Genomic DNA, 25867 nt, shown 5'->3' with positions numbered 1-25867 from the left:
CACGAGAGGACAGGATGATGAGAAGACTCTCAATGGGGAATCAGTTCATCACTGCAGCTGGAGTTGGTCCCCAGTTCAGTGCTGAACAGGGCAAGGATCTGTCTCTGTACACAGTGTCTCATCGTTTAAGACAATTTGGAGTGAAAGCCCACTCTGCAGTGACCAAACCTCCCATCAGCAGAAAGAATAAAAAGAGTAGACTTGCCTTTGCTGAGGAGCATGTTGTGTGGACAGAGGAGAACTGGTCCAGAGTCACTTCAGTGATGAGAGGACGTTCAGTTTATTTGGGTCTGATGGAAACATTATGTTGGGCGTAGGACTGGGGAAAGATTGAACCCAAAGTGTCCTCAGCATCATCAGGAGTAACAGTTATTCTATTGCTAATAAAAACCAGCAGTGGGTCCCAGGTTTGGTGGAATGCTGTCAAAGATCCCCTCTGTGAAAACCTTAACCTCTCCAACCGAAGACATTGCAAAATTTCACAGATCCAACTGGTATGAGTCGGTGGAGAAACATGCTTCCATTTAAGGAGAATGTTACGTCTGGCGAGCAGGGTGGTAAAGGTCACGGTGCGCTGTGTAGTAGGCAGAGGGATTACCGTGTCTACAGCAAACCACAACGTTCACATGTTTTGCTGGAATATAAATCATCAATGGGCTCCTTCCTTTGGATTGTATTTGGTAATTGACTTAAATGGACTTTACTATGAGAGGAGCTGGTACAGGGGCCAGTAGGTAAGTCTTTAAAACACTATTTTAATAAACTCTGGGTTCACTAACTATGGTGTTGGTGCTTTGTTTTCTATCTAGGGACTCTTCTCCTGCTACTGCAGAGGTTTGCTGTTATTTGGAGAAGTATTAGTGGTTAAAAAATATGTTTAAATGCATCCAACTCACTGCCCAGAGCTTATCCGTGTTAGCCGCGACAGGCTGTTAGCATCTCTCCGGAAAACCTACGTTAATAGTTCATACACAAAAACATTGTCTTGATGGATTATTTGATGATCCAGTTTGCTTAAAAAGACCCTGGGATGATTTTGATTCACCTGTAGTGCAGTTTGTTTCTGCATGTTATCCATGGGAAATAAAACCGTGTCATCAGCCAGCTGTGAAATGTTTAACCTCTCAATTGAAGATGATTAAGCCTTGGATACTTGGGTTGAGTGAAATATTTGAAAATAGAAGTTTGGCAACAACCGAGAGTAAAACTAAAGAGTTGTCTCGTCCAAAAAAGAAGCGTCACAGAAACTCACATTTTCTCTGTTAGAAATCCTGTCTTTTGTCACAGATGCTGCCGATTGTTCTTCAAATAATAACTCATAACGTAATGAGTTTATAGTAACTGATGGCAATGCATAAAAAGGCCAAAAGTATAATATCCTTTAGAAGAAATATAGATTTTAGCATATGAAGATGAAAATGAGCTACAATCACACATCCTACCGTGACAAACACCAGTTCACTTGGTAAGGACTGAGATATAGTTCCATCCATTATTTTGATCCAGATATGTATTCCTTACCGACACACTCCTTATTGGATTATCACAATCATTTGTTCAATACTGTCTAAAATGTTGTTTGTAAACAAAACAATTTCCCCCTGTGATTATTAAAGTATTTCTGATTCATTTCAATAAACTGAGATCATGTTGACAGTGTCATCGTGTGTGAAACAAAGACATAACAATAATGCGATTCGCTACGATTGTTTTGTGATTTCTTTATTTAATGACTGGATTATGGCTTTTTTTTTTTTTACATTACAACAATAATACATTGAGACAATGTTCCACTGGATTTGAAACATTGGGATTTTTCTGGAACAATGCAGGAATTTCAGAGCTGGTTTGTTGCAAAGTGACGGAGTTAAGAGTTGCGTCTTATCTTTCCCCTCTATAGCAATGGGACAGCTACAACAAAGCCTATAGTGCTGCCGAGTCTCACCCCTGTCATGCAGCTTCAGCTCAACCCCATGGGACCTCAGCTCTTGAAAAACCAACATTGGTGACTGTTTAAATGGAAGGGATTTTCTCGTCCCAGTCCTTATCTGTCCTGGATTACAACAGAAGCAAACTCAACAGATTGTGAATCCTCTGTTTGTCCTGAGTCAGGGGAAAAAAGACCCAAACAGTATTATATTATTCTCACACAAATATGAGGGGGGGCAACCTTCAGATATCATCTTGAAAATGACTGAGTTGATTACTTACATCAAGACACAAAAAATACATTACAAGTTTTTTGAAATTGTTTGTTCCCGTATGCAGATGGAGCATAATCTCATAACGTATGTGCTCATTTCCATAAATACCTAAATGGATCTAAGCACTGGGTAAAGACGGGTGAAATTTTTTTTTTTTTTTACATATAACAGTAACAGACTTAATGTTAATGTGTGACTGGACCCATTTAGTCTTTTATTTTGAACCAGCCTTGATTAATGATTATTGCAGGGATGGGTTTGGGGCTGGGTCCGTGGGACGGTTTCTAGGGGATGAGTCTGAGGGAAGAACAGGAGAGTGCAGGAGACAAAAAGGTAGCCCACATACAATCTTTGTTTATTGTGTAATTTTGTATCTTGTGCAGGACACATTTATAGTTCTCAGTCATCTACAGGAGTGAAATCCATTCAGCGGTGACCCAAGTCCGTGCTTTAAAGTAAAAGTTAATGAGTAGGTGAATACACGGGGCATATTTGGGTCTTTTTAGAAACGGTCCCCGATTGGGATTTTTCAGGGCTTTTTCCCCCCTTACTCAGGACAACCTGAGGATACACGATCAGTTGAGTTTGCTTCTGTTGTAATTTGTTTGACCTTTTTTCATAAAATGACAGGACTATTGTGGAATTAAATGATAATTTTTCCATGTTAAGAGTTTGACAGTTTATTGTAAGATTGTTCAGTGAGAGGATCTGGAAAACGCCTAATGAGAACGACTACATTCCATGTCACCATCACCCTTTCCCATCCATCCATCCATCCATCCATCCATCTTCACCCTCTTGTCCCTATCAGGGTCGCGGGGGGCAGGACCCCAGGGCCGATCCCAGCTGACATCGGGCGTGAGGCGGGGTACACCCTGGACAGGACACCAGTCTGTCTCCGTTTGTCTCTATATGCCCTGTGATAGACAACCATTCATACCAACATTCACACCTACGGGGAATTTAGAGTCACTAATGAACCTAACACATGCATGTCTTTGGACTGTGGGAGGAAGTAGGTGAACCTAGAGAAAACCCACGCAGACATGGGGGGGAAACATGCAAACTCCATACAGAAGGGCCCCAGCGGGATTCGAACCAGGAACCCTCTTACTGTGAGGCTACATGAGGAACATGGCTGTCTGTGTCACATTTCACACACCCATTCTTGCTTGAATGTGGACATTCTGGCACAAAAAACACACTGGCATCCTGATCTCAATCTCTGCAGAAGACGCAGCAGCATGTTAGAAGAATGAGTACATCTGGATGTAGCAGGGTGTGTACAGAGGCTTTATTTCCATCGCCATATACCTAATAATGCTCTTTTCTGATTATCCATCTTCAGCGACAAGACCACAACTGTGCCTCCTGAAAGGACAAAGAGTTTGTAGTCTAAACTGAAGTAAGACACGTTGGAGCTAATGAAAGCAGAGGCCAATAAACAAGGTGATCCACAGGGATACGTCTGAACACGTCACGTACAGTTAGCGATCAGCCGATGGCCAGAGCGGAGAGGGTAATCACAGCAACTGTTGTGGCTCCAAAGGCGCTTCTGCAGCTTTAAAAATGTACAAAATTATATTCACTGGGGTTCCCATAGGGATGAGGATGATCTGTGTCTCTCCACACTGGAGCATTTTGATCTCTGTGGCTGTGAAGTACTTAAAAATCCCTCCACACCTGAGGCAGAGGTTTGGTCATTGGTCAGTTTAACCCCCATGGCCTCGTAGGGCACAGAAACTCCATACGAAGCCAAAAGTCTGTGAGGCTGCTTTTTCTACTCTCCCTGCTGATGGAGAATCTGGATGTTGGCTTTCCTCTGCTTGCCTTTGCCTCCGGGTAATTTGAGGTTCTGCTCTGTGATCTGACTCTCCTCACCGGAGCCCGATTCCTCCCCAGAGTCCGAAGTCTCCTCTTCGTCTTCGGAGTCGCTCTCTGAGCCGCTGAGCTCCACGAGCGCCACATCCTGAAAGATATTACGTGACTCAATCAGATCAGATTACAAATGAATCGTTTGTAATCTAAAAAAAGCGCTTGCCTTTCTAGTTCCCCGGAGAGAGGCAGACTGACACTCACCATCTCTATCACCTTCTCTGCCTCCTCCACGCTCTCGATGTCAAAGCGTCCAGCGGGAGCGTCATCCATCTGTCGCTTCAGCTTCTCGTTGGCCTCGGCCATCTGCGGCAGGAAGCTCTGCAGCCGCTCCAAGACTGATGCACAACAAAACGCATCGTATCAGCCGCTTTATGTCAACTGCACATGACTAACGCTCAGAGTAAGAACTAAACAGTAACTGATACCAAATACAACATGCAGGGAAGTGGCGTTTTGCCTTACCGCTGCTTCTCGGGACTTTCTCCGTCTGCAGGGATCTGCCAGCCTTTGGCTTGAGGAGAAGCTTTTCACTGAGACCTAGAAGCACAACACACACGCTTCCAATGAGCTATAGAGCACCTGTTTTTCTATAGTGAAAAGTATAGACGCGTATTGCTAAGAATAAACGTTTAAATGGGGATCGACCGATATGGATGTTTTAGGGACGATGCAGATACCGATTTTTTTTCCATCAGCCTAAGCCGATGACTGATATGGACCTCCAATTTTCTTGAGACGATTCTACTTTTGCTCCCTCAATTTACATCATATGAATTATGAACAATGATGATAACTGTTACAAGTCTCAGTTTGATAAAAAAGGAACATTTATTGAACTTTAAAAAGGAGTCTCCAGCTACACAGAGCTGCCTGTGGACACTTGTCTGTAAATAATGCTGGGGAAAAAAAATATGGGCGAACGCAACAGCGTGCATCGGGAGATACCCCCCCAAAAAACGCAAATATCAGCCAGCCGATGTATCGTTCTATCGTTACTTTTAAAAGTTGATGTAATAACCACATCAGTGCGGTCATGTGACATTTCTGCTTTTTGTTTTGTTTTGTTAATGAAAGTTAGATTTGTTTAGATCACACGGCACATTCATTTCTCTAATAAACACAAGATCTATTGTTTAGTTAACAACATTGACTCTGTTGGACTCGTCAACATCCTTCCAAAGCCGTTTTCATGTTTGCTCCATAGGAAATCAACAATGTTTAAAATCGGTCGACCACCAAACCAAGGGGTTACGGTGCTTTCTCACCGCGGTGAGAAGAAAAAAAACATACCTTCCCAGCCCTACATTCAGTCTTTCTGTTTCTGCTAGTGGTAACATGCGCATAGAAAAAAAGATTAAATCATCATACTAAGGGTTGAGGAAGGCAGCATGAAGTCACAATAAAGTCACATTTCCAAACAAATGTGTAATAATGAGTGGTCCAAAGTTTTCCAACCAAAAAGCCCCTTTATGACAACAGGGCTAATGTAGAAATGACAAGCTGATGTCAAATCCTGTGAACTCTGGTTAGACAGGGTTCATACACTTGCAGAGTGGGGTGACAATTCAATGGAGTTTTTACAAGCAAAGAATATGTGTTTTGATTTTGTCATGTTAGATCATTCTAGGAATTTATGTTTCAATGAATCATTATGAGCATTGAAAACGGTCATTGCGTTTCTGTTTGATGTGAAGAATTCTGTTTCATGCAATACTTTTTACAAGCCAGAACTATTTATTTGTTCTTTAACGGGGGGGGGGGGGGGGGGGTCCCCCGGTCTCCAGGGACAGTCCCCGTTTTCAGAGACCTGTACCAGGCTTCTACTGTCCCCGGAAGTGTCTCCAGTTTTCACTGTGACAGAAAGATCCAAAAGTGGAATATAGGAAAAAATGAAAAAACACAAATTTGAACCAAACGACATAGTTGCGCATCCTACTACTCACAATCTAAAGCCAAAGTGGTTTGAGGTCTCCAGGTCAGAAGGTAAGGAAGCAGAATACCTATTAGGTTTTGTAAAAAATCATTAAAAAATATACTATTCAAAAACAAGCCTTGTGATACATGAGGAATAATAGGCTTTCTGTTGCACACGTGGTTCAATGGAATGGTTTAAATGCAGAACCGTTTTTTAGTCTGAATATCAGAAGACTGTTGGATATCAAACAGCATGCTGGTCATGTTTTGGAGGTTTCTTCGCCTCTGAAGCAAACCCTTTCCCGAATCTGGTGACCTGGCTTTACAACCTTCCACACAAAGTGCAAGCGTTAACTCTTCATTTAGTGTGAAACCCAAACAGACACGGCAGCAGCTCTGGAAGAACACATCTTTATAGGAACATATTCACTGACTTACTACGCCAACTTGGAGGGGCTGTAGCAGTAGTTAGCTAACTTTTTCATGGACCGCAGCGAAACACGGGCTGTTCTCATTCTAACTCGCATGTTTTTTTTTTATCCGACACTATAACTGCAAATACAAACATCATACCTTCTCCGTTCCCACATGCCAGCAAAGCCCGGGAACTCGTTTTCTTGATGTTTAAATCCATTTTAAAGGCGCCACCACAGTTAGCATCGACATGTGTAACATGTGAGACCTACATCCGGGTGAGGGGCGACAGAAACACCGGTGCAATGTTTATATAGCGCCATCTTCTGTTTCGGAAGACAGCGACGCGACCATTTAAACGTCGTTAAAACTCTTCGTTTTGACAAAACATATGAAAAATGTGATAGAGATGAACCGAGAAGCGGAGTGATTTAACAAATGAACAGCGTGCATCCTGCGCGTGCGAACTGCAATAAAAAAAATCTGTGGCACTTTTTGTTCTGACCTTACTACAAAGCTCGTAGGTGCTGCGAGAGGTCTCACTCTCACTTCATTTCGTTTACCGCGGAACCAGTCAGACATGGTCCGAGTTGACGAGGAGAATACTCCAATAGTATCCAGCTGCAGACCCGGAGCACAAGCCCCTCACTTGACAAAGCCCCTTGCAGCTGGATGCTACTCCAATCTTGTACGCATCATGATTATCTTTATATTATTCTGTTGAAAGCGGACACCTTATTGTGTTTATTTACAGCTTAATATTTCAGCTAACATCACCACCATTCACATGGCCAAGAATTACAAGTGAAAACAGGTAAGATGCGGGAAAACTCTGCCATGCATATTCTGCATGTTGTAACGTTCCTACGCATGTTACATCCAATTTAATTAACATTCTTGGTATAAACCAAGCCAACTCGTTTTCAAAATGCTGATAAACATGCCGGTAAATGCACAGGCGCGGGTTATTTTATACGTTTATTTTCAGACGGAGTGGTTCATCGTTCGAACATAGACGAGCTTCGGTAGCATTTTCCCCTCTGACGCGGCTCTGGCTGATTGTCAAAAAAGACTCCCATCTCTTCTCCTGGATACAATGTCTCCGTTACAAAAAGGTAACTTGTAGAAATATCAATACTTCTTATCGTAGTCGCCAAAGTGTTTTGTTATTTCTATGTCTACTAGCTTACACCGGCCGCTGTATTATCCCGGTGAACGCATAAGCAAGTAGGGAGCCGTGCCTCCTACTGTTTTGATTTCCAACGTTACACAGCTAAGTTAGCTACCGTAGCGCAGTGTTAGCTAACATAAACAAATATCCACAACCAACGTTGGCCACTACTCTCGTGTTTAGCAAGGCTATCATTAAATGCTAGCTGTGGCCGTACGAATGCGTTAAATGAACGCGCTCGCGTGAAGTATAAACGTTAACGTTGAATGCTGAGACTGATACAGACAGGTACCGTTAACGGCCTTAGTGCAGAGGAAAAGGTGACAATAAGTTATGAGCAGCAGTGACAAGCAACGCCGGTTTAACGTGCATCTCTTGTTTTCAGAGGCGCATTTTCCCCTGTTTTGTTACACTCTCACACCATCTACCTAACTCATTCTATTCATTTCCTCCAGGTTTTGTGATAAATAGTACCCGATTCTCCACCTCCACAACATCCAGCAACATGCATCGTGGCTTACAGCACTATGAGGCGTGAACAGCTGTACTGTGTCCTCATGAAAGTGGCAACAAATTGTCCAGTATTGAATGTGATCATGAGGACTGACGGGACACCAAAATCTATCTTGAACACATTCACTGCATCTCAAACAAGCCTGTGGTTACCATAATGATGTGGGCACTTTTGATTCAAACTCCTGTCACTCATGCTGATGTAACATCCCATAGATTCCCTCAGAGCCGGGTCTGTCATTCATTACAAAACAGCTGCAACATATTTAGAGCCTTGCTTCTGTGGTTACCGATCATGGGGCTTTTTGTTCCTCTTTATGAGTGACTCAGCTGTTCCGTTTGATGTCATCTCAAATATTACTTTGGGCTGTCATTCCCCGTCTCCCAGCTATTCCCTCATCTGTTATCTCTCCTTGTGTATTTTTCCTCAGGCTGGTGAGTCCTGAAAACCAATTTCCGACATGGATGGTGCACCTGAGCCAGTGTAAAACACTTCTACTTTGTATCATTATTACACTGCTCTTTGACTGGACGACAGGAGATGAGACGCTGCGGCCCTGCACCACATCATGAGTATCCAGAGTCTGGGAGGAGCTATAGGGGATTCCCTGGGCTCTAGCCTGACCGTGCGTATGAGCGGAGCAGGTGGCGGGTGGAGCACTCTCTCTCTGAAACCTGTTTCTTCTGGTCGGATTGCCTCTCTGTTCCAGACCATGGTTCCCACCGGTTACACCAAGCTACAGGAGGAGCGGCTAGCCATGGTGGACCTCGGAGCGAAACCTGAGGCCGGCTCGGTCCAGAATGGCTACAGACAAGAGACATCGCACGTAGATGGCCGACGGCTCCTGGACCGGGCCTCTCGGTCCTCTGTGACTTTATCTGACTGCGGAGATGGAGGTTACTCTGAAACAGAGCCCATGCTGGCTGAGAGGAGGCTCTCTGGGGAGGAGGCAGACGAGGAGGATGAAGAGGATGAGGAGCAAGGGCTGGGACCCGCTGGGCAGAATATGCCCAAGGAGTCGCCGTTGGCCATGGCGCTGCAGATCTTGCTGCCTTTCTTGCTCGCTGGATTTGGCACGGTATCAGCTGGAATGGTGCTGGACATTGTGCAGGTAATCTGAGCTACAATGCAACTATTATTCAAGCAGAGAGCAGCATAGTGTACAGCTCACAAGAGGGTGGCATTAAAGGCTAATTCCAGTTTATTACATCTTGGGTCCCTGTGTTCAGCAAAGTGATTACTGAGATGTGGGGACACGGTTTCACCAGAAACAAGTCTGAAGGGCAGTTAAGCAATCCGACCAGTTCATCCAAATGATCCAGACCAGTGGGTCTCAAACTTTGTACACGACGTACCACCTCAGTAAATATTAGGCTCTCTCAAATAACACCACTAAGACCAATGTTCAAACACAGCAGCGTAGGTCTACACGCTTCAGCCACTAACAGGAAGATGTATTCCTAATCAGAAGATTAGTTATTGTTGATTGTCTTCAGCCACAGCCACTGTGTGAAAGCGTAGCATCAGAACTGACATGCGTATTTAAACCAATGATTTTACCTACGCTTACTATGTTGCAATCACAGCTTAGCTCACAAACATGACTACGTAGCATGCTGATATTGAAACAAAAATATTACAGGAAGTGATGAACTTACTTTAAATTACATTTCACAGATCTTAAAAGTTTAAGTATTTTCTTAGTGTTCTATTATTTAAGTAATTAATGTTTTTTATTTTTTTTATTTTGGAGAGTCATTTGCGCACCACCAGAGAGAGCTTGAGTAACATCAGTGGCACAAGTACCACAGTTTGAGAACCAGTGATCCAACCCACTTGATTTGGAGGGAAAAATAAAAGCGAGAGAACTTTAACGTATTGGAATCATTTTTTCATTGCTCAGTAAAATCCTGTGCGCACCTACGTTAATTGCAGCAGGTCAAAGATGAAACAGGAAGTCAGACTGCATTTTAAATCCAGCGTTGTTTACAGCCATGTTCACTAGCTACTAGCTTCCTCCCCTAGCTAGCTAGGGAGCATGGCAAGGTTATAACCTGGCACACTGCGATAACATGGTCAGAATCTTCAAGCTCTAGGCCCAAAAATGCTATTCTAAATAATAGGAATGATGGCCAAAGCAACAAAAATAAAACTCAAGTTGTATAATGGATTCTAAAGTACAGCTGGCCACAAGCTCCTGACTGTAAAACATCATGTCTATTTTAAAGCTCCCTGTGGTGTTTTTGTGTAAATTTACATTGAGTATTCTTCCCAAAACTTTGTGTGTATCCCTGGGGGCGAACCCTCGGGGGTTGTCTTGATTGACAGATTTGATCTGCATGCTAAAGAAGCCCACCAGCTAAAACTAGAATTTCTCAGCTAACCAGTTGGTACTGAGCGGTAATGGATGTGTACAGTAGTTTGAGGAGTTTAATTTTACTCTTGACAAGAGAGACAAAACCACTCTGTTGACTCTATTGGATTTAGTCCGGGGGCTAAGTACATTGTAACGGTGAATGCTCTATTTCCGTTATCTAAATAATAGCTTAGCGAGTGAAAGTGCAGTAAGTAGATGTTCAGACATGTTTTGTATTATCTTTCCATGTCACCCGTAGCACTGGGAGGCATTCCAGTACATCACAGAGATCTTCATCCTGGTTCCTGCTCTACTCGGCCTGAAGGGGAACCTGGAGATGACTCTGGCCTCAAGGCTCTCCACAGCGGTGAGACAAACTCTCACTCTCTGAATACAGGCACAATGACACACCGAGGCAGTTTTTTTTATGTATGAAACAACCTAATTAATGTTTATATTCTCAGCTGGAATGGGTTTAGCTTTTGTCACTAAAAGGCTTAAAAAGGCGTAAATGTGCAACTATGGAAATGGTCAGCTTGCACAACTGAAGATCTGACGGCCCGTATATTATCATAATGCAGTTTTAGCTGGCTCAGATAACAATTCCACACCGTTGTCATCCAATTTACTTTCTGTAGATGACATGTTAAATTTTCTACCCCAACTTGTCCAGCGTCATGCTGCAACTCCAATTTTTAATGCTACAGCCCAGGTAACAGAAAGCTAATTCGTTTTTTATTGTGTTGCAACATTAGAAAAGTTTCCAGCCAGCCTCACATCATGTCCTTTAAGCTACTGCAGGCGATCTTCTAGATGTGGGGTGCCATTATGTGGGTGTGTGGTTGTTTTTTTTGCGGTGGTGTCTCATCTCCAAAGACTCTTTGTGTGTTGTAGTCGGTCACCTGTGAGACGTTCCAGTCTGTGATTACAGCTGCAACGTCTTCTCTTCTGTCAGGTGAAATTGAGAAGAAAACAGAACCAGCCTCTAGCGTTCGTTGTCAGTGCAGCTGTCTCGGCTTTCACTGCCCCTTTCTAGGTTGAAGTTATAATTACTTTGGAAAGTTTCATTTAATTACTGTTGAGTAGTATCTTGAATGGATTTTGATGTTAGACCTTTGCAGATCAGTAATTAGAGGAGGAATCTGCTGATGTAGCAGATTGAGGTCAGACAGTTAGATAGCAAATGTTTTGGTCCGCTTCTGCAAACAGTGTAAGAAGAGAGGAGCAGTGAGGAGGGAGGAGGGGACAGGTTTGAGCCACAAGTTCATACATTTGCAGCATGTCTATCCCATAAAACTGCATTATGCACCTGTGTAAGTAGGTACAATCCTGTCCACAAGTGCATGAAGCACTTATTCAGCAGAACCTTTCAGATACTTCTCTGTGTATCCACATCTTTGTGTGTGTATCCACAAAGCAGAAGAAGTTGAAAAAGTGACAGAGCAGAATTCTTACTTTGTTTGCTTTTTGGCTCTTCCTGTTGGCCTCCGGCATACAGGCTCCACATTCACAGTGCTGTGTCAACACGCACAGAAGAGCTCAGTGTGAGCTGATACTGCTCTGTGGCGTCCTAAAAAACAATTTGTCTTTTGTTCACACTCTCCTTAGGCTCAGCTATGAAACACACAGTGCCTTACAGTGTGAGGAATTATGCATTATGCAGACGTGTGGCAGGACGTTTCCATTTTAGCACAGGTTATGTTAGTACCTGCATTGCATAGCACATTTATTTAATGTTAATTGAGATGTGGGTAGATGTAAGTATTTTCATGGGCATGCTGCTGTGATCCTGGGACTGCAGATGATAAACATTTTATTTTTGAGGATGAAACCTGTCAAGTCCTAAGGCATGTCACCATCTCACCTCCAGCTAAATATTATTTTATTCTATTAAATGAGAAGATAACTGAAAAAACATTCCAGCACTTTAGCATCTCACTTCCAGGAGGAGAATTGTGAGAGAATTGTCAGAAATGTAGGGCTGCCCTTTCTTAGCCGACTAATCTGACATTTTGCTTTTAGTCGGCTAGTTATTTTTAAAGCTGTTTTCATGCTGAATGACTTATTTCTAATAAACTGATGAACACATCTCCTGTAAAACAAGCTTTAAAGTGATGCTTTAGCATGATTTATTGTGGAGAAACTCAGTTTCACAGACAACAAACAATTTGTTGTGTTAATTGACTAAGAATTATTTTACAGGCTGACAGAATGGAAGCAGCAAAGGCTGAGATATCCAGACTCTCGGTCCCAACAAGTATTGGGTCACTCTAAAAACACTGGTCCCCACATGAAGTTATTTGCTAATTACAGTAATACTAGTTCGTCGCGGTCGCTTTTGCATGCAAGAGGTCGCCACGCTTCCCAGCATTGCAAGCTTGATGGCCTTGTCACAAGCAGTTATCAATTTCTCCTGAATGACCAATGACCAACTGAGCAAACATGTACCCCCTACAACGGCGATGGCTGCACAGATTTCAAAACGGACAATCATAACGGCTGGTTTGGAAACTCTGGTATCATGAAAATAGTTCACCAAAATGTATTTCTGAAAACATTTTATGCAAAGAAACATCTATACATCTGTTAAATCTGTCTTCATTTTAGATTAACCATGGATGCTCCCGATTTGCATAAAGTAGCCTGGACCACAACTTTATGCATAGTAGTAGGCAACTCGTTTCGTTCGAAACTCCATGCTGCCAGAAAGCATTGCACGGCTGCTCACATAGATAATGAACGGGAAGCGGGGAAATGACAGACCCTGTGACAAATAACATAAGATTGAAAAAATGCATGTCACCTGTCGAAAACCAAACTAAAGTCAAAAATCTTGAATGTTGGATGTGAAGAAAACTGTAATCAAACTGTACTGGAGTGGCCTTTTAAGTTCATGAATGTAGAATGTTACTGTTTTTCCTTTTCTTTATTCTGTCCTACCTCCCAACACAGGTGAATGTGGGCAAGATGGATTCTCCAATAGAGAAGTGGAATCTAATCATAGGCAACCTGGCACTGAAGCAGGTAACACACAGTTGAGCCCTTAACCATCTACATACACAGACAGCCATTGCTGCCTTTTCATTAAGAATGAATTAATGCCACAAAGATTGTTTGAATTAATCCACAATCTCTATGTTTTGATTTAGGTGAAAATAGTCAAATTTAAGCATAAAATCTCACCCACGTACTATCATATGTATGTAACACTATGGATGTTATATGGTCCGTAATATTCTTGATACACTACCAGAGGTGGCTGTCGGTTGGATCCAGGAGCCCGTTCACTCAGTTTTACTACACAGACAGATCAATAAAACAGTCTGAGTACATTCCCTGCTAATCATCTACCCACACACTGATAAGCACACAATAACACACGCGCCTCACAGTGTTTTGACGAGCCGTTTTGTCCGATATGTTACTCAATGACACACGCATCAGCAGGAAGTGTTATGTAATGGGTTGTAAAAAGCTGCCCTGGACATGATGCTAATTACAGTATTTCACAATCATGTTTGTATGGAACATACAATATAATACCTAAAGTGACCCTCCTGATAATCCCGTAACCACTGTTTCCATGGTTTCACACATAGCCATGCTTGTTTTTGTTGCTCAATAAAAGAACACAACATGGTAAATCCCACTCTCTCTCCTCCAGGTTCAGGCCACTGTGGTGGGTTTCCTGGCTGCTGTAGCAGCCGTGGTTCTTGGTTGGATCCCGGAAGGGAAATTCCAGATGAGCCACGCTGTGCTGCTCTGCTCCAGCAGCGTGGCCACGGCCTTTATAGCCTCCCTGCTGCAGGGTAAACACACATACGCACGCACGCACGCACACACGCACGCACGCACGCACGCACACACACACACACACACACACACACACACACACACACACACACACACACACACACACACACACACACACACACACACACACACACACACACACACACACGCACGCACAGTGACAGCTGAGCACCACAGGGAAAATAAATTGTTAATACTGTTGCTATGGAGAATCTGGGCCCCTTCTGTCCTCTTTCCAAACAGTCTTTGTAACAAAAAAAGTGAGGATTACAAAAACACATCCTTCTGACCGACTGGTTGTCTAATTATGTCTGAAAGTTGCCAGTAATGTGGTGACCTTTACTTAAATGATGTAACCTTTTTGCGTCATGTTCAGGTATCATCATGGTGGGTGTAATTGTGGGTTCGAAGAAGACCGGCATCAACCCAGACAACGTAGCCACACCCATTGCCGCCAGTTTTGGTGACCTCATAACCTTGGCGATCCTGGCCTGGATAAGCCAGGGCCTCTACAAGTGCCTGGGTAGGTGAACAACTTCTACATTTTAAGGCTGCTACAGTCATAGTCAAGCTATGTAACTTCATCAGGAGTGACTCACCATGTCTGCAGGGTTTCATTACAGCTGATCACATCAGTAGGAGATATTACTGTTTTTTTACTGAGTCCTGCCCTCCTTTTACACCACTCCTATGAAGTTCTGTCATTAGGTGAAATCCTGATGAGTCCTGGTTACAGCCTACACTTAACGCTGTTCATGATTGTATACCGTCAACTGTGTTCAGCACGAGAATAGAGATTACTGTATGGCACTAAACTAGAGGGGCACTCATTTTCCAGTTCCTTATAACAGTGTTTAACCATTTTGGCTAAGCAAAATTAAAATAAACGTACTTTTTTTGCTGCTGTTAAATTTTGTGGATGGCGAAGCTTCTGCGAGCACATTATTTTAATCAAGCCTGAGAACAAGCCACCGTCACGGCAAACAACAGCGACAAGGGTGGAGAAAATGTATTATGACAGAGAGGCAAAACTGAGGGCTGATTTGGAACATGTCTGAAAAGGCAACAGCAGCTCCTCACCGCTGTGTAGAGAATGAACTCAAACAATGGAACAGCGTTTTTCCTGCGTATCATGTAAGCGGGCCTCACTCTATTATGGCCTAAGCAGCTATACTGAACCATTACTTGAAAGGTTGAGTAATCGTGCCCATCTCTACCAGATACATGCAGCTTTCAGCTTCATTTGAAAAGAAAAAAAAACTAAAAGTTTGTAAATATTAAGTCTGACACAGCACAACCCCAGTGAGTTCAGTGAGGCCATTCTCTTTCCAACATCTGTTGTCCTGTCACCATAAAGAAGTAAGTTAACACATTAGTGATAACAGTTCACTGCACATGTAGAGCGTGCATGTGAGTCGTCACAGGAAATGTGATCCTTGCTCATTTGTGTTTTAAACAGCAGATGCGTTTTCGGGGTGCTTTTACACCCAACCTGTATCCTGGCATTGCCAATCTAAACTGACATACCAGAGGTACATTGCTGACCTTTCTGCTATCTCTACTGTTGGTTTTGCGAGGGTATCATTGATACATCCAGGGCTTAGCAGTGAAAAGATGTGATTGTTTTAAAGAAAACCGGACCCTAACAGCCCAGAGTCTACTCCATTGCTGGAGTGTGGTCTTGTAATTTGCATATGTGTATCAGTCTGGAACCTCTCAGGTAATTTTTGATTTTGTAGGGGCGTCATAAGGGCGCATGCCAAATACTTTTAGACAACGTAGCACTGAGCCCCACATGCAAGTTAGGGCGGTGCTTGGTCTGTTTTGAAGCAGTACAAAAATGCGTCCAGGTCACAAACTTTCTCAAATGACAGCTAAAAAGAGAAATAGGCAACACAATAACAGAATCTTGACTCAGTCATCGTCTTAAACATTCACCACATCAGATAAACGGTTAATGGGCTTCCCAAGGATCTGACCATCTGGAAATCTGTTCGAATGGGAGAAGGACCAGGCATATCTGCAAAAGTAAATGGAACATGAGCTCTGCAGATTCATCTGGTTTCCAGGCTACCCATCCTTTTCAGTGCAGTTAAAACCATCCCTGATGTGGTTGCCCATTTAGCACGCTTGGTTTGGGCTGATGTTAAAGCTGTCAACCAAACCCTGGTGCGGACAATACAAGCAGATCGAGGGCTCACTTAAGGGCATGTTAGTGGTGGGGCAGGGCACGGTGACCCATGTCAGTCTGGACTAATAATTCTCTCAATCAGTTATTGCTTGGAAAGCTCTTTGTGACACCACAGAACCTAAATAAACACATCAGGGTCAGTAAAGTGCATCATTTGTTCGTCAAGAGTCATTGTGACTGAAACTAAACGGCCACGATGTGCGAAAACAACAACAGCGTGAACGCTACCTCGGAGTGTAACATGACTAATTGTTTTAAATTTTCTCTACATGCATTCATAAGATGATAATGCTGAAATGGAATATAATTTTATCCTAGTTTCGAGTAAGTAACACAAAACGCACTGACAACCGTGCCTGATTTTATAATGGAGTTAAGTTTGTCCATCTTCTCTTGGTAATGGTTCTAAGCTGGGGTGCTCTGTAGTGAGACACTTCCCTCAGTCAGCCAGTAGAGGTCCCTCCTGCCTCACTTTGTCGCACCACTGCTCCCCAGTAACAGAACAGACCTTCTCTTTTCCTCCCACCACACATTCCACATGTTTAATTCATGTCACACCCAGACCTTCGTTGCACCACCTTATATCACTTAATACACCGAACACTGGGACCGATTTCCTCTGAAAGTAGTTTCGTATGAACTAACCCCGTCTGGTCTAATTGCATGACACAGATATTCACCACAATGAAAGGAACAAATTAGCGCTGTGAATGAATGTATTAAACACACTCGAGATGTGATATTTCCATGGTAGGGCAGTGCAGTGAGCCTGTCTGGCTGTGTCATTACAGGACAGTGGCTCTGTTGTTCTTGAGCCCAGTCATGCCGACACTTTCCTGCTACATTAGAGCTACTGGTCAGTTAACTGTCAGCTATTGGAGAAGCTGACAGAATTTAAATTGCATGATTATTTATGCAGATAAGAATTTCAAGCCTCTAATGCTTCTAATTTTGAGGCAAACCAGGTGAGTAGAGATGAGACACCGGCAAGAAAAAGTAGCTACAGGAGCCAAGTCGAGCCCAGTTTGGTTTATTTATAAGTGCTTTTAACAAACAGGATTGTTTCAGAGTGCTTTAGTGAGAGGGCTCAACAAAAGTTAAAAGCAGGGATAACAAGAGCATTAGATGGAGCACAGACACCAAGAAATGGAGCCAAAACTTGTGAGCATGCACAGCATGTTTGTTTGTGTGGATGTGGCAACACTGGCCCAGAGCAGTTCCCGAGAGAACCATATCCCTTTTGGAGACAAAACAGGAAGAAATGGCTGGTATCGAGGAAAAAATAATCTGAATTGGATCTAGATTCAATTACTGAGGGACCGGCTGCATTCACACCGGCTGCATTCACACCAGCAGAATGGGAGTCATATACAAGTCACATATTCATCTACAGTGTTATGACAAATAACAGGGAGGACATTATCATCGATGTATCTTGTTTTGTTTTTTTTATTATTCACCACATCATTACGTGTAGCCATAAACTGGCAGAATAATTTGCCTCCAGGGCGGAATGCCTGAATTAAAGCGTGTGTGCCAATATATTTAACAGATTATACTTAAAGTAGTCATTTCAGACAAAAATACCAAATAGAGTAAGAAAGTGGGAGTGGAGTCTCCGGGATAATTTCACAATGTTACAGAAGATCTTTAACCAGTTCATACTTTTAGCTTTGTTTCTAAGGGCCCGTCCACACGGAGACGGGTTTTCCTGTAACAGCACAACTTTAGTATCGTTTTGTCCAACCAACCACATGGAGCCGGCGTTGAAAACGGGATTTTTTTAAAACCTGGTCCCAGAGTGGGAAGATTTTAAAACGCCCCCCCGTGGCGTTGTCCTCTGGATGGCGAAAACTCATACTTTGTTTAACGATGCCGTCATCGCCCCCCCCCCCCCCCCCCCCCTCCGACCTCTAACCCCCGCGGGGTCACATGACAACAACAGTGCTGCAGCGTGAGAGGAGAGAGACAGGCCCATAGACTCTTTACTGAACTGGTCTCTGAGCGACTGTATGGGAATAAATTAGGCCGACCACATATTTCTCCCTTTTCCCTGATGGTCTGAATAAGTCGCTAAATTGATGGGTAGTCACTTTTTATGAGTACTGTTGCTAAGAAGGTGTGAAAAGTCACTAGATCTAGTGAAAAAGTGACCGTGTGAGTGCTTTGGGACTGGGGGGCCTCGAGGACAGACGGCTGTTTAAGAACGACGGAGAAAAAAAAGTCGTTTTCAATCACGTGGACATACCCACTTTAATCCAGGTTGGCATGAGCTACAGTACCCATGAGCCTCAGCCCCCATTGCTGTGGACAAAGGCAGCCAGTGGCACAAATAACAGCAGTCAGAGCTTATCAGAGCTTTTTCACTAGCCCCCTTGCCACAGCCTGCTTAAGGCGGGAATGTTGCACCGTTATTTCATCCCGAGTTAACAGGAGTGCTTGGCAGAGAAACATCTTACTTACCAAAATGGCATTCTTTACATTTGCAAACTCATGCTGGGTTTTGGATGCACTTCTGTCATCACAAGCATGGAATATGGCTCTGCTATTGCAGTACTACCAGGATCTTCATTTCTTTCTCGTGCATTAGAAGCATCTTGCCATTTCTCAACTAGAAGAAAGAGTTGGCAGCAGTAACACTCTTTTTCTTGGCAGAGCATTTAGTAAAATTTATTCCACCAGAGATGGACAAGAATATCAATTGTTCTTTCATCGGTTCATTCACGGCAGCGGGGATACTCAATGGCAGGGTGTCAGATGTTTATGTAAACTGAATTTTAACTCGGTGTCATCTGGGGGGATTGATTTGGGACAAGGCTCCCCTCTCAAACATCTTTCTGCATATCTTTCTTAGCTGTGCATTGTGGGACTGAAGGACTGAACATAGGGCCATTTCTGCTCTCCAGCTACGAGACCATAGAGATAATAAATCTGGGACGGTTTCCTAATGGCTGTTATTTAGTGCTTGAAACTGGATCCTGCTGGAACACATCTGGGGGTTAGCTCTAAGCAGGTGTTTTATCCTAATTACTATTTCAAAATAGTTGCGTGTGCTGTATTGAAGTTTGAACAATGTAGCACAGTTGTAGAGAGGAAGTGAGAGAAACCTTCCACGTGTTGGTGTGTCTTTCCTCCCGGTGCTCCACTTTCCTCTCGCATTAAAACATATGAAGCACAGGTGGACTGAAGGCTTTTCCCTCTCCTGACTACTTTTCTTTAACCTCAGTGGAAAACTTTACGATGTTGATGAAAGCTGCGAGCAGAGAATTTGTCAGAAATAGTTTGGTTTGCAGCATCTATTGCAGAGACTGCAAGTCTTGTGTCATTTGTCTGTTAAGTGTACCTCAAGGTTCTGAAAACAGGAAACAAAGGCAAGAGCCCTTTTGGTTTGCTGGGACTTTTTTTGTAAAGCCTGACCAATTTTTTGAGACCAATACCAGTTTTAGAGGGGGTTATTGGTCCATTTTTGAAATGGAATGAAATGGACCTATTCCATGTGGATTGTGCACCAGTACAGCTCTACATAGGGACTCAGAAGGCTGCTTTCTAAAACAAAGAACTTATTTAAGAACATTTAACATTATTACACATGATTCATACAATGTATTACTTTGTTAAAGTCCCACTCCAGACACGTGTTAAAGCATTTAAAAAACTACTCTGCTATGACTGATATTTTGTTTAACATGGATATCCTACAATCTCAGAGATGGCAAAACACATCTACTGTTTCTCCCTGAGTTAGGAATTCTGCATCTGGCCTAGTTTCTGCTGTTTGTTAGCTTGTTAGCTTGTAACTGTCAGTGGCTGACCGCTACGATGGCCGTGTGTTTCCTCTCTGTACTGACATTACACTCTGAGGTTTTTTTTGCCGGTGTTGTGTCGAAGTTGTTCCCCTGTCGAACAGTGTTTCACAAATCAGACAGCTATTGGTTTATGGATTTGCGACGTACCAACTAAAGCTTCCTGGGATACATATGAATTTAAAATTTCCCATAGTGGGACAATAGAAATAACCATGAACTAGAGATGTCACAATACCAAAAAGTTGTATTTTACTCGCAGATCACTCTGGTAACGTGTGATTGAGAAAATTTGGAGCTGTTTGCCAAGCGAATGTCCAATCAGCGTTGGTTTTAAGGCAATTTTAAGTGTGACACCAACAGCAAACTCCTCTAGTCTACCAAGCAAGCGGAAGCAACGCACGCAAATCCGACCTGATCTTGACACATGTTCAGACAGCGGTAGCCCTAATTCTGTTAGCTGCTCGCTTACACTTTTTTCTCTTGGATCCCTCTGTTGGAATACCGGGCACCTGAAATTGTGCCTTTTATCCATAAATTCACGTTACACAAACAGCAAATATCCTTTTTCATGTTGTTTACTTTCTGAGCTTTGCCTTGATGCACTGTTTGTACGTCATACTCTTTGTTGATCTGATTGGTTGGTTTGGCCCGTATGTTTGTGATAGATGGTTTATCCAATCAGCAACCAGTATTTTCACCCCTTCCCAAAAGATGTCCAAAAGAGAATTCCCAGATGAATATTCTGAGCAAATGCATATCAATCCATCTGGCGGAGTCAGGTTAATATGAAAGATTTAGCTTGCATAAAAATACATATTTAAGTCCTTTTTATTATGCTGGCTAAAATTATTTAAAATGTGCATATTCCCAAAGAAATGCAATTAACTGAGCTACCAATAAGCAAGTTCATTTGGTGTTTGTGTTAGGACTCGGTCAGTCGGTTGTTTATCGTCTTTCAACGCAATAGTATGGTGATGAAATAATTTATGGAGATATCGTTATACAGAGTTTCACCATCTAAATTGATAATAATAAGTACATACCTCAAATTTCTGAGAAAAACTGATGTGATATATTCTGATTATATCATTTGAGAGATTGTTTTCCCACCACACTCCACATTACTACTCAGTTGGGTGCGATAAAAAACAGGGCTGCAACTGGCAGCCTTTCAGTCACAAGTTTCTCCAACCATTATGCTCCATTTCCCAAAATGCAGCAGTGCATACAGCTCAGGACTGGGTTCTCCGCATAAAAATAATGTGCAAGTGTCCACCTGGAACCCAAACATGGTTAAAATAATTGTGTGTGGTGTTCTCCAATGGCAGTGTGCATGATTTGATCTATTCGTTCATTCAGCTTTATAATTAAACTCCTGCGTGCCTTCAACTAAGAATTCTGTCCCGGAATTTTCCCAGTGTAGTTAAGGAAGCTAATCTCAACATTCATTGCATTAACCTCTTCTTCCCTGAAGCCCCCGCCGGCGGGGGCAATCAGATAGTATAACAACATCCCCCTCTGCAGCAACATGTAGCTTGCATACAGACACACATGCTGGATACCACCAGAAAGCTAAGAATCTCTTCTACATGCTCATATAAACCATTTGTATGACCAACAAACACAGTTACAACAGCGAGCAATCAAACAATATGAGGCGAAAAAACAGAAATAAGAGCAACACAGACAAATAAAGCTGGCACAGTGGCTGCTCTGATATCAGCAAGATTTCACTGCATCCACTCCATAGCAGAGTCTCCACACGTTCCAAAAATACTATTTTTATCACTCTACGACCAAGTTTCACTGATCCAGCAGCCAAATATGACAGAAAACAACAAGCGCATTTGAAAACCAAAACCAGAAATGCTGTCTTACCTTTGCAGTATCACAGTGAAAAGTTTAATCCACAGAAATAAAAACCGCTGAAATGGAAGGACAACATCTCCCAGCATGCTTTGGAGGTCTTTCCGCCTTCTTTGACCTGCTAAGCCGGCTTTTCAAAGGCTCTGATTGGGTCATAGCGCCTGTCCGTCACGTAGTGTAGCTCGTCCTTATCCCTTTGTGATTCGCTAGTCGTGTGGTTTAAGTGAAAAAAACGCTCACAACTTGATTCTATTGGTTCTTACGATTCCAACGAGGTGTCATGCTTCAAGATTGACCAATGTGGACGGAAGATATAGCCCCGCGTAAGGGCAAAGGGGCTCTGTCGCGCTAACGGCGCTAGCGCCGTTAGCGCTGTGACGCACGGTGACAGACTGAGGCTGGTGTGAATACACGGACTGACACTCGCTGTTCTGCTGCTTTTATGCACTTTATCTTCCTGTGGCTGTGCAAGCCACGGATCTGTGTCTTGTAAATAGTTGTTTGCAGAATATTTTGGCCAGCACTTTGCTATTGCACTTTGTAGTGGCACATTGTTGTTGTTGCTGTTGCTGATTTCCATCATTATTGTTACTATTTTTAATTACTATGTCCCTACTATTATTATATTATTACAGTTATTGTTGTATTATAGTGAATACAGTAATCTGACCCTTTTGGAGACAAATGTAGTTATTTTGTAGGGTTTATGTGTGTGTGTGTGTGTGTGGGGGGGGGGGGGGGGTCCTATTTATTATTATTTTTTTTTTTTTTCCAAAAACTGTTTTCTCTTAGATCCAAAATGAAATTTAAATTAAATTAAATTAATTTTACAACGTGGTACCTAAGAAATCTCAAATGGCACTAATGGTGCCAAGTTGTGCCAAATCGTGCCAAATATGCCAAACTTGAGGACGCCTATATATTTCTTCAATAAGACCTCTATAATTGTTCCTCTACTTTATTTCAGCAGCATCAAACTTCTCACAGGTGATGTCCAGATGTTGTTCCATGGCTTTATTGAGTTTTTTGGCTACTGTGGCATTATTTTCAAAGGAATATTTATATAAAATGACAAAATTTTTTTGGCGAGGGAAGAAATTCTTCCATTTTTGCTTTGTTCCATCTGCATTTACTCTGACACACTTGCATTAATAGTGCTGCTTACACTTCTGATGCCATCTCACATGTGTAACCTTTATTGTAATACCAAGATAATGCACATAAAGCTTGTAATTACAGAGATATACCCCATTTATTCTGAGCATGTCATTTTCGAGCAGGAACCTCAAAAACGGACTCAGGGAAGAAGAGGTTAATATAGCAGCTAACAAATACTTGCTTTGTAAAGAAATAGTGAAGTAATGACGCCTTGAGCAGAAAATGAAGTCACTCTGTTGTTTGTTTTGATCCTCGCGTGCATGTGAGAGCCTTGTGTGTCATCACCGGTGAGGGCCGTCAGAAAGCGTTGGGATTTGACGAGCTGGGGAACGGTTGTCAAGAACTGCGTGGAGGCAAAGTCTTTTCAGTACAGCACCTTCAGATCAAAGTATTGTCTTATCTGATCTCTATGTATTTGTGTGTCTGCATGTAAACATAGTCAGTGTAAAGCTGGAGGGGTTGACTATAATTTCACTTGAAACTGGTGTGTTCATTTTGCACTAAAGTCGTTCATGAAATGAGAAAATACTTTTCATTTGTCGAGTATTTAATTGGCTCAGGGGTATACACATCTGCTTTACCATGTGGATATTTGTGTCCAGCTGTTAAGTCGTGATGTAACGCCCCTTCAAAATATGATTTCCAGGCCCGAGCCTCGCATTTCTACAACGCTACAGTGCTGTGCTCCAGCGCGTTGCTTGAACAGACCAGAATAAAAATCCAATGTAGTCGTCATTCTATTCCTATCGATGAAAAGGTGTCTCACTGACGGAAGAAGTGATTGTAATAGAACACAGGTTCGGCCGTTGTTGTCATTTTGTTTTACCAGATAACATGCTATATCCTGATATATATACTGTATATCATTATTGAGATATGAAACTACCTACATTGAGAGTTTGTTTCACTGTATTAAAAAAAGGGAGGAAGCAGGTCTTGTAGAAAACATGTTTGTGTCCCTCATGATGAGTTGCTTCAGAAGTACTATTTTGGTATTGTTTCTCAAAGTCGTACATCATATTGGCATTGGTTCTGAAAACATTTAAATAGTTCCCAGATGATTTCTGTATCATGTCCACACCGGGATCGACTCCAAACTGCAGCCAACCAAATGGGAAAATGAATAAAAAAAAAAAAAAATGAATGCATCCCTTCCTCTTCCCCAGATACCTACCCATATGTGTCGTCACTGGTTTGCGCCTTCTTCATGTGTCTGACTCCTCTGTGGATCGTCATCTCCTCCAAACACCCAGCCAGCCGTACCCTGCTCTACTCCGGATGGGAGCCAGTCATCACCGCCATGGTCATCAGCAGGTGTGTGTGTGTGTGTGTGTGTGTGTGTGTGTGTGTGTGTGTGTGTGTGTGTGTGTGTGTGTGTGTGTGTGTGTGTGTGTGTGTGTGTGTGTGTGTGTGTGTGTGTGTGTGTGTGTGTGTGTGTGTGTGTGTGTGTGTGTGTGTGTGTGTGTGTGTGTGTGTGTGTGTGTGTGTGTGTGCGTGTGCGTGCTTCAAAGGGGAAAGAACAGCTATTCTGTGCCTGCAACTCCCAGTGTCTGGTTCGCTTGATGACTCATCCCCTAAACAAATTGCAGAACCTGAACACATACACCCTCGGGTCCCCTTGAGCCTGGCAGTCTCACTAAATACAGCCAGTAGGAAGGGACTGAGTGTCTCATTCGCCACTCAGTGCATGTGATATTACATTTCTAAGGCTTTTATTGAAGAGTGAAACAAATGTTGTCTCTAGACGCAATAAACTGAACTATTGAAAGTCTCCTTCTATTTTAGTCTTCACCAGTCAGTGAAGCTGACAAAGCGTTTTAATTCCATTTATACATGAGCACACAAATTCACTGTGGGCATCATTTAGATGAAGCATGCTCCATCTTTCTCTTTCCATGCCCCCGCCCTTTGTCTCCCTCTCTGTCTTTCTCTCTCTCACACACACACACACACACACACACACATGCACGCGCACACACTGTAATACAGGTAATGATCTAATTATTTTGTGTTCTGCAGCATCGGAGGGCTCATCCTGGACAAGACGGTGTCTGACCCAAATCTGGCTGGCATCGTAGTGTACACCCCGGTCATCAACGGTGAGTCACAGTATTGGCACTGCGTCGCCCTCTGTCACTGATGGCTTTAAGGTGTCACTGTTTGATTTCCAATTGCTTTCCCTCCGGAGAACCTGGACCAAAGCCTTAAATATAATAGCTTCCTAAATCCAGGGGGATACAGAAAAGAAATAAACATATGTAATGAAAACTTAAAGCCTGTTTGGCTAGATTGCTCTAATCCCACATCAGGACTCAGTGTTCAAGGATTGGGCTGTTTTCAGTGACCCACATACTACACCCACCAGTTACCCCAACAGTTTGGAGTTAAACATGTGTATAAACTTCATTTACGAATTCTGGTTGCTGCTTAATGTTCTATAGCACAAAAGAAACAAAACAATATTGCCTAGGCTCTCATAATCAACAATAACAACGTGGCTTCAACAGTGTGCTGAAGGACCTGGATTATTCAAAGTTGATTAATGTTTGTGAATTTTCAGTCAGTTTTAAATTAGAAGCTAA

The 25867-nt window shown here is 42.7% G+C and overlaps 2 protein-coding genes across 2 annotated transcripts in view; one reads left to right on the top strand and one right to left on the bottom strand.

Annotated features, from left to right (window-relative positions):
• Positions 1-1822: 1822 nt before the first annotated feature.
• Positions 1823-6689, bottom strand: nopchap1 (NOP protein chaperone 1). The gene is made up of 4 exons (XM_083935627.1): positions 6570-6689; positions 4545-4619; positions 4284-4417; positions 1823-4173 (listed from the first exon to the last, which is right to left on the bottom strand). The coding sequence occupies exons 1-4, from the start codon at positions 6628-6630 to the stop codon at positions 3985-3987; spliced, it is 459 nt and encodes a 152-aa protein (XP_083791753.1). The 5' UTR covers positions 6631-6689; the 3' UTR covers positions 1823-3984.
• Positions 6690-7486: 797 nt separating this feature from the next.
• slc41a2b (solute carrier family 41 member 2b) overlaps positions 7487-25867 on the top strand; it is a 50739-nt gene continuing 32358 nt past the window's right edge. Inside the window, exons 1-8 of the mRNA XM_083935127.1 lie at positions 7487-7525; positions 8526-9206; positions 10711-10818; positions 13404-13475; positions 14116-14260; positions 14641-14787; positions 24452-24599; positions 25305-25384. Of these exons, the coding sequence (XP_083791253.1) occupies positions 8664-9206; positions 10711-10818; positions 13404-13475; positions 14116-14260; positions 14641-14787; positions 24452-24599; positions 25305-25384 (1243 nt within the window). The 5' untranslated portion in view covers positions 7487-7525; positions 8526-8663. The remainder of the gene's footprint in view (positions 7526-8525; positions 9207-10710; positions 10819-13403; positions 13476-14115; positions 14261-14640; positions 14788-24451; positions 24600-25304; positions 25385-25867) is intronic.

This window comes from Echiichthys vipera (genome assembly GCF_963691815.1).
Source record: "Echiichthys vipera genome assembly, chromosome: 20".
Classification (NCBI taxonomy): domain Eukaryota; kingdom Metazoa; phylum Chordata; class Actinopteri; order Perciformes; family Trachinidae; genus Echiichthys; species Echiichthys vipera.
The sequence above is the reverse complement of the archived record's forward strand: the minus strand, read 5'-3'. Positions and strand labels throughout refer to the sequence as shown.